This window comes from Punica granatum, chromosome 3 (genome assembly GCF_007655135.1).
Source record: "Punica granatum isolate Tunisia-2019 chromosome 3, ASM765513v2, whole genome shotgun sequence".
Classification (NCBI taxonomy): Eukaryota; Viridiplantae; Streptophyta; class Magnoliopsida; order Myrtales; family Lythraceae; genus Punica; species Punica granatum.
Genome location: NC_045129.1, coordinates 32,589,440 through 32,599,280, shown reverse-complemented (window position 1 = coordinate 32,599,280; position 9,841 = coordinate 32,589,440). Strand labels below are relative to the sequence as shown.

At 42.4% G+C, this 9,841-nt stretch overlaps 2 protein-coding genes across 3 annotated transcripts; both read left to right on the top strand.

The window, feature by feature from the left end:
• The first annotated feature begins 1,222 nt into the window (after window positions 1–1,222).
• On the top strand, window positions 1,223–2,034 carry LOC116201954 (B3 domain-containing protein At2g32645-like). The gene has a single exon (XM_031533440.1). It carries the CDS (start codon window positions 1,236–1,238, stop codon window positions 1,923–1,925), a length of 690 nt encoding a protein of 229 aa, XP_031389300.1. The 5' UTR covers window positions 1,223–1,235; the 3' UTR covers window positions 1,926–2,034.
• Window positions 2,035–5,956: 3,922 nt separating this feature from the next.
• On the top strand, window positions 5,957–8,648 carry LOC116201764 (glycosyltransferase BC10-like). Of its 2 annotated transcripts, none has more exons than XM_031533162.1 (2): window positions 5,957–7,219; window positions 7,786–8,648. In XM_031533162.1, exon 1 carries the CDS (start codon window positions 6,121–6,123, stop codon window positions 7,204–7,206), a length of 1,086 nt encoding a protein of 361 aa, XP_031389022.1. In that variant the 5' UTR covers window positions 5,957–6,120; the 3' UTR covers window positions 7,207–7,219; window positions 7,786–8,648. The 2 variants fall into 2 exon arrangements, with proteins under 2 accessions (XP_031389022.1, XP_031389021.1); XM_031533161.1 differs by having other exon boundaries at window positions 5,960–7,215.
• The last annotated feature ends 1,193 nt before the right edge of the window (window positions 8,649–9,841 follow it).

The window sequence follows — 9,841 nt, the reverse complement described above, 5'->3', positions numbered from 1 at the left end:
AATCACATATATTAATTTGTTTCTTCCTTCATCCATGCATTTTTGTGTTCATTTCTATTTTGGAATTCAACTTTAATTAAAGTTGTGAAATTTGTGATGAGACTTTAAAGTTAATTAGTTCTGATTTCCACACACACAACATTAGCCCTTGCGCACCTACTTCATGCCTGCGAGATAGCGTCTTTGGGCAAATTCAGAATTGCTTTGTTTTAGAAAATTGTTCCGACTTTTAAATCTCTTAAAATTTACTAATTTCTCTCGATTAACAATAGATGAGTTAATGAAAATGATTTTTGAGATAATAGAGTAGTATTTTTAAAATATTTTTCTTGAAAATACGGGAGATATTCGAAGTTAGTATATATAATAAAATTCAACTTATGATGGTTATAAAATGGAATTTTTCCTTAAATAATAGTATAAGATATATACGTGCACTTCCATATACATTTGTCGTCTATATTTCACCAACACGTGGTGTAATTCGCTAGTAGTTTGGGTCACTATTTATTAAATTTTTATGTGACTTGCACGAGTTGTTCATCTCCAATTCAAGAGCCCAAACTGATTTATTGTAAAATTCAATTCCCACATAAACTCATGAATCTTTTCATATTTAGCCATTGTGGGATTATTTGACTCTCAACACTATTCAATTTTGTGAGATTAGTTGAGACCCAGGTGGTATTCGATAAATTAAGTGTTTAAAACTTAAACACTTAATTAGTTAAGAGAATAAATGTATCGGAAGAAGAGAGTAATGAATAAGGATGAGACAAGTTTTATAAAGGATAAAATTTGTATTCAATTTTGGCTTATTTCATTTTGTCAGCATTTTTTATTTATTTCATTAAGTAATTTTTTACTTAATAATTGAGTGGTTTAAACTATTTTCTCTCATATTTTTAAGTACATTTTTTTCATTTTTTTTTCTTGCCCCCTCCCCCCCTTTTCTTCTTGTCGCCTGTCCCCTCTTTCTTCTTTCTCTTCTTCCAGTCGGCTTTTCCCCATTCGCTCTATATATACCCATGTCTGTGAGCACTCTAGAGCATATTCAACTCCTAAAATTTTTTCTTCTTTTCTAACTGAAATCAACGCTCCTCAGGTTCTCCATGAACTCAACGATGAAGAAGCTAGCGGTGGCCGAGGAAGACGAAGGTCGAGTGATCAGTCAAGATGACGAAGGCTGTCGACCCATTATCAAGAAGAAGCGAGTGCAATTCTCTGCCTCGGAGATGGAGGAATGGGAGAAACCTGTGTCGTCCGAAGATTTTGCTAAGGAAGATACTGAGGGTTGGAAGAAGTTGGACTACTTACTTTGCGTAGGGGAACGTTACGAGGAGCGAGAAGGGCTAATGAGAGAGAAGGGGTTGAAACAGAATACCGTGTCCCGCCAGATAATCGTGGACTCCAGGACTGATGCTGCTGCTAATGAGAAGCAGGAAAATTTGAAGGGAGGGCCAAAATCGAAACAGCCAGACAGGGAGATCCCTCAGGACGTCAAGAACAAGATTATTAATGGCCTGGGAGGGGACAAGATTCTCTTCGTGTGCGAGAAGCCGCTCACCAAGAGCGATTGTGACAAGAATGAACACCATCTCATGATGACCGAGAAGATGATCAGCTGGTCGCCCTTGTTCTTGAGTGATGACGAGAAAGAACTCCTCAAGACTCGTGATGAGAAGAATAAATTGAACAAGATACAGGTCGAGCTGCTGGAGCCCACGCTCACCACTTGCGAACTGGAACTTGGGAGGTGGGAGATGAAGAAGCCTGGGAAGTCCTCCTCCGTCACGTTCGTGCTCTCGCACGGGTGGAATGATGTGGTGAAGCGGAATGGCCTCAAAGCGGGGGATCATGTCGAGGTGTGGTCGTTTCGGCGCGGGTCGCAACTCTGTCTTGCTCTGATCACAAAGCGCAATTAAGGAAGAAGATCACAAAGCGCCTAGTGATCATTAGCACATCTGATCAGGTGGCCACCGAGTTAATTATTGGGGTTTTTGTTCGCTTCTTTAGGTTATTTCCTTGGGGGAATATTACTCGCTGGTTGTTTTAGTTCAATAAAGATCGTTAATTTCTGCCACTTTTCTACAACTTTTGTTTCCCTAATCAGCAACTTGTCTAAATTGTGTATTCTAATTATATCTTCCATTGGAGAGATAGACATCAAATTACTTCGGTGCCATTTAGGTTTTTCCTGTTTGCAATAACAGGCGGGAATCAGTGAAACATGCCACAATTTCAAGATGGGGAGTCGGCTCTTAGCGAGATCGGATATTCTAAAGCTCTTATTGGCAACAAGATAAAATTAGAACCGCATGTATTTTCATACATTAGGACCTTGTCCTTCAGTAGACGATCGATTCGGATTCACCTGTATAAGTATTTACACACATACAATTCTTTGTTGATCGATGTTCCCTGTTGGAGTGGACGAGGCATCGATGATCCTAGCTGACCACGAGGTTTTTCTGGTGATTTTCCTAAGAAATGGTTACACAAGTACTGGGGATATGAATCCTCCTTTGGCACTGCTCGAGGAAATTGTATTAATCTGCTAGCACATAGGATATATGTTACGCTTTCTATATGTGGTTTATTGGGCCATACACATGGTTGTCAGAATCACAATTCTATGATTCGAATGGTGGGCACCGATTCCGATTTCATGTCTTGAGTTGGGGAGCTAGAATCAGGATTGAATTTGGTCCAGAATCGCAGAATCGGCCCTTTTGGCTTCTTTTTTTTTTTTCTGCCCCCGCGCGCGCGCCCCCCCCCCCCCCCCCCGGCCTTTTTTCTTTCTTCCAGCCGAAGCCCAGCCTTTTTATTTTATTTTATTTTATTTTTTTGCCCCCTCCCACCCTTTTCTTCTTGTCGCCTTTCCCCTCTTTCTTCTTTCTTTTCTTCCAGTCGGCTTTTCCCCATTCTTCCAGTCCAGGTACCTTCGACGACTTCAGAATTGTAATGGTTTATGCCGCGCATAGTATAGACAAATATTCTCTGAGCCATTTGTGATATTGGTTTAGAACTTTTAGCCGGCTTGTTCCTCACTTTTTTGATTCCCTATATCAAATTCGGTTCTTAGAGGCATCCGGGGGTCATACAAGCCTTTCGACGCAATCATGTGTTTGTTTCTCGCATTATTTGCGACTCAATATTGAACAATTAATAGTAATACCTCGGATGTAGATTGCTCAGGAAAGTATGATATATATATATATATATACACTATTTTTTTAATTATATGTAGAATATTACGATTCACGATTCGATTCTACGACCCTCGACCGATTTTAGATAGAATCGTAATTATGACAACCTTGGCCATACGTGCATGTCTATTGTAAAATTCTCACTTGAACCTACATGGACTTCAGCTCATCAAGTTTATTAATTGTTGGACCCAAATATCATATATGCTTGTGGTTTCTTTCAATTTTCCCGCTCTCAACAACTGACCATGAGTTGAGCATTCTCTTTCGTGCTCGTGTCTTAACCTCCACACTCATGCCTAATTAGAGGTGCACTTTTAACTAACCTCAAAACTGAACCGGGCCACTCTCGGACTTGACTAATATGAGGGCCTCGAAACCAAATATGGCGTGATGTGAGCCTACATGCGTGCAAGAAAGCACAACCTGCTCCGATACCCATGTAAAATTCTCACTTTGACCCATGCGGACTTAAACTTATATGCAACCGCTAATCTTAAACTTATAAGTTGTTATACCCAAGTCTCATATATATATTTGTGGAATCTTTCTCAATTTTTCTGTGTAGGACAACATATATCATCATCTATCATGCAAGTACTGCATAATATGATGCCGAAACATATCCGACCTACTGCTAATTAATTGCCAAATCTATGGAACACCTTTATACATTGCTCAGCGCTTCACAATCGATTAACTATGTCTGAGCAGATGAAACGTACTGACGTAAAATTTTGATGGAATCATACGTACTTGCACACATATGCTGTCGGTTTATGGATGCTTTTCTTGTATTCAATCATTGATTGATGGTTACTCGATAGAGTCGGAGATTGAGCATTATGGTTATGTATGTATGGTCGATCTGTTACATGCCTGTACAAGCCGATGCTGTTATCCGTACTGCCTTGGTAGGAGCATGTAAGATTTGCAAGAATGCTGAGGTGGCTGTACTTGCTTTTGAAAGCACTTATCGAAAACTACCTCAGCAATGAAGAACACCGGGCTCGATAAACTACGTGCCACAATTAAGGTCAGGGATAGTGTTGTCCGGTTCCATTCCTTAGACAAGAGACATCCTGAGAAAGATGTTATATATGACGTGAAGGGACTTATTAAGTTGTTAAAATTGTGCTTTGACCTGACGGCACTTGAAAGTGGAAATTGAGATGGAAGGTGAACGTGATACTCAGATATCGCTAATAACTCGATCTGAAGATGACATGCCCCATCAGAGTTTGTCACTCGAAACTTCGACCAGGCAAAGCATCGATTGACTTCTCGTGCCCCGTTTTTCCTCTCGCAGAGCATCGCGGGCTGATTTTCTGATTGGACTTGCAGTTGCAGAGAAGAGGAACGGGCATTTCAACTGACCGTAAATATCGAAATCAAATCACAAAGTTCCTGAGGTAGCTGTCCAGTAAACACCAGGTCAAGCATCTATGCTTCTTGATCTTTTCGTTGGGTCCATCTCATCCTCTTCTCTGTGATCCTAACTTCTGGGAACCGAGCCGATGACACGATCGCCTGCCTTTGGTCTCCCCCCCCAGATGCAAACTGCAGCTGCATGCCATGCTTTTTACATCGCACACCGAACTTTGCCCTGAATCGGATGTTGTCTACCGAGGATGTGATCACCTGACTCAAGTCGGCTAGAATTGCAAGTTGTAGCCACAACCGAACTCAAGACTCTCTACTTCCGACACCTAACTTTACGGCGGTGAAGATGCTAACTTCCGAGGATGTGATCCCCCGCCCTCAAATACATGGCACGATCTTTACATATAGTGCGTCCAACTTTACCCCAGTGCAGAGACTATCCACCGGTACCACTATCAAGCATCAATAACTTCGAATCGGCCTCGAATGCTGCCATGCTCATTGTGGCCAGCTGTTAAAATCGAACTCTCATATCACAACTCGGCCGCATCCATATGATTATATTTCTCATTTTCCAGAAAAAGAGAAAACAAATCTTAAACAAATTTGACAGGAAGTCTAAGATAATGTCGCAAGATCTTATATAGCCTGAAATATAGCAATGAGGTTCTGTTTTTCCTGTTCGGGAAATTTAGGCATTTCTCTATTTCCGGCAATGTCTTGTTAATTAAACTAAATTTATTTATTAAAAGGTTAATAAACAAAAATCACAAAAAAAATTATATTTTAACCATTCTAAGACAAACTTTTTTTTAACTTAAAAATGGACAAATTTTCGATTTAATACCAATTCTAATACAATTTTTCGTTAATTTGGACGGAGTTGAGGCTACAGAAGGTGCCAGCGACCTCAATCGAGGGGAGGGCATCGTTGATCCCAATCGAGGGATGATGGCTGGGGTCGTGGCTCCATCCACTGGAATTGGGAGAATCTCCAATTGAGAGTTCTATCGATTTTGGGGGTAGGGGCCTTGATTTCAACCACCCTAGATTGGGATCGTCGGCACTCTATGTAACCTCAATTCCGTTCAAATTAACGAAAATTTTGACGTCATACTAAAATTATTATCAAATTAAAAATTTATACATTTTAAAATTAAAGAAAAAATTCGCGCTTGCATTATTTGAAAACTTTGTGTTTTTTTACTATCAACCCTTTATTAAATTTAGTAACCTGAAACCGACAAGCTCGTAACGGAAAACGTTACTAAATCCCTCAGCTAATTAACAAAAAACAGCCAAAAGACAAGGCATTAAAAAAAAGAAAAAACTGTCTCGCCGTCAGATGTGACGGCTCACTATCCCTCCCATTTCTGGTCAGTGATCTGATCTGATCTGATCTCCATCATAAAACCCTCACCCTCCCCATTTTTCCCGCACTTTTTCCCCGCTAACACTTTCCCGGCCACTCTCCGGTCGTCGGAGGAAGAAGAAGAAGCAGCACGGGACAACCGCCGCCGATCAAATGAACGGCAACGGACCGCCGTTCGCAGTCCCCCTCGTACTGCTGCTCTCCGTCGCGCTTCTGTTTCTATTCTTCCCGGAGATCCTCTCCCCCCTCCGGCCTCTTCCCCCTCAGAGTCAGATCTCCCCCGCCGACGAGCTCGACGACCTCGCTCTCCTCACCCGCGCCTCCTCCGGCGGGGGGGCCTCCCACCTCTCCTCCTCCTCCAACAAGCTCAAGATTGCCTTCCTCTTCCTCACCAACTCCGACCTCCACTTCGCCCCTCTCTGGCAGAAGTTCTTCCGCAACCGCCGCTCCCTCTTCAGCATCTACGTCCACGCCGATCCCTCCGTCAACGTCACGCCCCCCGGGGGAGTGTTCGACGGCCGGTTCATCCCCTCCAAGCGGACCTCACGCGCGTCCCCCACCCTGATCTCCGCCACGCGCCGCCTCCTCGCTGCCGCTCTCCTCGACGACCCGGCCAACGCCTACTTCGCCCTCCTCTCGCAGTATTGCGTCCCCCTCCACTCCTTCGACTACGTCTATGGGTCTCTCATCACGAACCCCAAGTTCGACCTTTCCGACACCCCTGAGTCGATCAGCCATGGCGTCCGCCTCAGCTACCGGAGCTACATTGAGATCCTGGAAGAGTCGAAGAGCCTCTGGAAGCGATACACAGCACGCGGGAGGTTTGCTATGCTCCCGGAGGTACAGTTCGACCAATTCCGGGTCGGATCCCAGTTCTTCGTCCTCACGCGCCGCCACGCCCTCACAGTGGTGAGAGATCGGAGGCTATGGAGGAAGTTTCGGCTCCCTTGCTACGGCGAGCTGAAGTCCGCCTGTTACCCGGAGGAGCACTATTTCCCCACGCTCTTGTCGATGAAGGATCCGGAGGGGTGCACCCGTTACACCCTGACGCGTGTCAACTGGACGGACTCCGTCGGCGGCCACCCCCGCACTTACGGTCCGACGGAGGTGTCCTCGGAGCTGATCCAGGAGCTCCGGCTCTCGAACAACTCGGGATCTTACCTGTTCGCGAGGAAGTTCTCGCCGGATTCGCCGAAGCCGCTGATGAAGATCGCCGACAAGGTCATCTTCCGCGACTGATCTACGCCGGTAGGTAAATCTCATTATTATTGCTGAAATTGTGACCCCTTCTGTCAAAAATGGAATTTTCGAAGGCCAGTCCTGCAATTTCGATCGTATATAGGATCGTCGTGTAATTAATTTAAGAATTATCACATTGGCTGATGATGTAGCTCGGTTGATTTTGAGCAGAGGAGACGAGACTTGTGGGTTTTCACTGTTCGTCGGAATTCTGCCGGGAAAGATTTACTATTGGAATATTTCGTCTTTGTTGAGTTTCATACAGCCTAAATTGGTACTAGGACATGTTACTTGCAATGACAATAACGCGAGATGCCTGTGATGATAATGTCTCTGCATCAAATTTGACTGTCCCGAATTGAGCCTGTCGAAGTAGTGTGTTGGATATTAGACGTCGAGCTGATAGACTGGAAGCGGGATGAGTGTATATGTATATTATTAGATGGTGGATCCGGAAGACTCTCACTAATAACACGTTCGTTTTAAATCTGCAAGATTATTTTACACCTTTCTGTTTCTTCCGATGTTTCCCGTTCAGAGTCCTTGAGTTGAGCTAACTCATTTGAATTATGTGTGCAGGCAAACGAGAGATCCACTGAGATCGTAGAATTTTGGGTTGATTATATCAGAGTAGTCTTTGGGAAAAGTGGTCTTGGCGAGGCTTTAAGTGTGCCCACGGACCATGAAGCCCAAGAGCCCTGACCTCGAGCTGAACATAACTGGAGTTTTAACTGGTATACGAGTAGGACCTCTCCCGGTGAGAAGGTTTTTCCCTTTCCAGGTCGGAGTCTTGTAAATATGATGCTGCGGGAAAGTTCAAACCCGTTAAATACTCGCCTAAGATTTAATTGAGGGAGATCAATCAACTCGGGGGGAGAACAGTGAGCTCAAGAGTTAAATGAAGCCATAACTCATTCGGCATCTTTGGATCTTCTTTCTTTGCTTCGCCGTTACTCCAAGCTCCGTTTTTACCTTCCCCTTCCCCTGTCCTCTGCTTCTTTACTGGTATGTTGCTTGCAAGCAATGAGATCCTCTCAACAGCAGCTTCTCAGGTCCAGTAGAATTACGAATCACGGGGACAAGAGACTTGATGGATTCCTAGATGTCGGGGGCTGTGGAGATGAGCAAAGAAATGTGGATTTGTACATAGGATTGCTAAGCTTATCGGTATTCCATGGATTGCTCGGAAGAATTCCTGCAGATAATCCCGGCCCAATCTTTTGCACAGCACGGCTGGGGACAGTTTATATGATTGGGGAATGATAAAAGGAGAGTTGATAAAGAATGAGTTTAAGACGGACATCCATGTAAGTTCTTTTTATCTTGTATTATTTTATTTTATTGATTCATACCATATATTGCCGAACACTATAATCTAGATGTGGCAACATCATTAAATCTATAAATCAACTGTGCGGTACCAATCTCTTTCAGACGGTAAAGAGTCATACATGGGTGTGTTTGTTTTTTAAAATTTTTTTATTATTCAATTCAATTTTTAATATTAAATTCTCTCAATTATTCGTTACTTTTTCACAATTCAACAATACAATCATTACTTAATCATTACTTTCTCTCAATTGTTTATTATTTTTTTACACTTTTTTTCATAATTCAACAATATAATCATTACAAATCAATTAAAATTAAAACTCAATTAATAGAGTTGAGTTTAATTTATTTTTGATTTTAATTGATTTATAATGATTGTGATGTTGAATTATGAGAAAAAGTGTGTAAAAGTAATAAATAGTTGAAAGAATTTATTATTAAAAATTAAACTTAATGGTTAAAATAAATGAAAAAAATGAAAAAGTAATAATTGTGTTGTTGACTTATATTGTATGGTGAGTAGTGTTAAAGTTAGAGTTAAAATGTTAAAATTATATTGCGAAATCACATGGAAACTAATGTTTGGTATGAGCCTAATCCGGTGGCCCCATGTTACTTTTTTCTAAATTCACTATATGTTGCTGAATTTATACGGAAGGATAACTGCTTGTTAGATTCATCCTAGTATGAGATATCGCTGTTTTTGGCAAGGAGTCCCATTCTCTGGTGTTAGGGACCGATAGTATAGTTAGTATCCAGTTCTCGAATGTAAGGCCCTTAAAATTGCGTGGAGTCGCGCGATACGTGACCTTCGCTACATGGATATGTTGTTTCGATGCATAAGCGAACCGGTCGACCAACAAGAGATTGGCTCATCTAATGAGGCAGCTTCTTTCACTCAGGCTTTCGGATTCGGATTAGGGCGGTGCAGAGTTTTTTTTTTTTATTCTTTCCATGAATTTGCCGGGTCTCTCGTAAACGGCTCGACTCGACCAGCCTCCGGAGGGGCTCGGCTTACACCGGGAGAACTTTAACCATAACACCGAGAAAGAAAAATCACCCGATCCATAACTCTCTATGACCTGAACTCGAACAAGGCACTGAGGCCCTCTCAGCATCAGAGTGGGCTGAACGACCCAATACGTGGCACCTTTCTTTCCCTATGTGACATCTATGTAATTTAGGCCCGATTCTGAACATTATTACCGATGGAAAAAAAAAATTGTAATTTCAGAATAAATTAAAGTTTTAAAAGGCACCATTTTGAAAATGTTGAACGTAAAATAAACGATTGATTAGTACT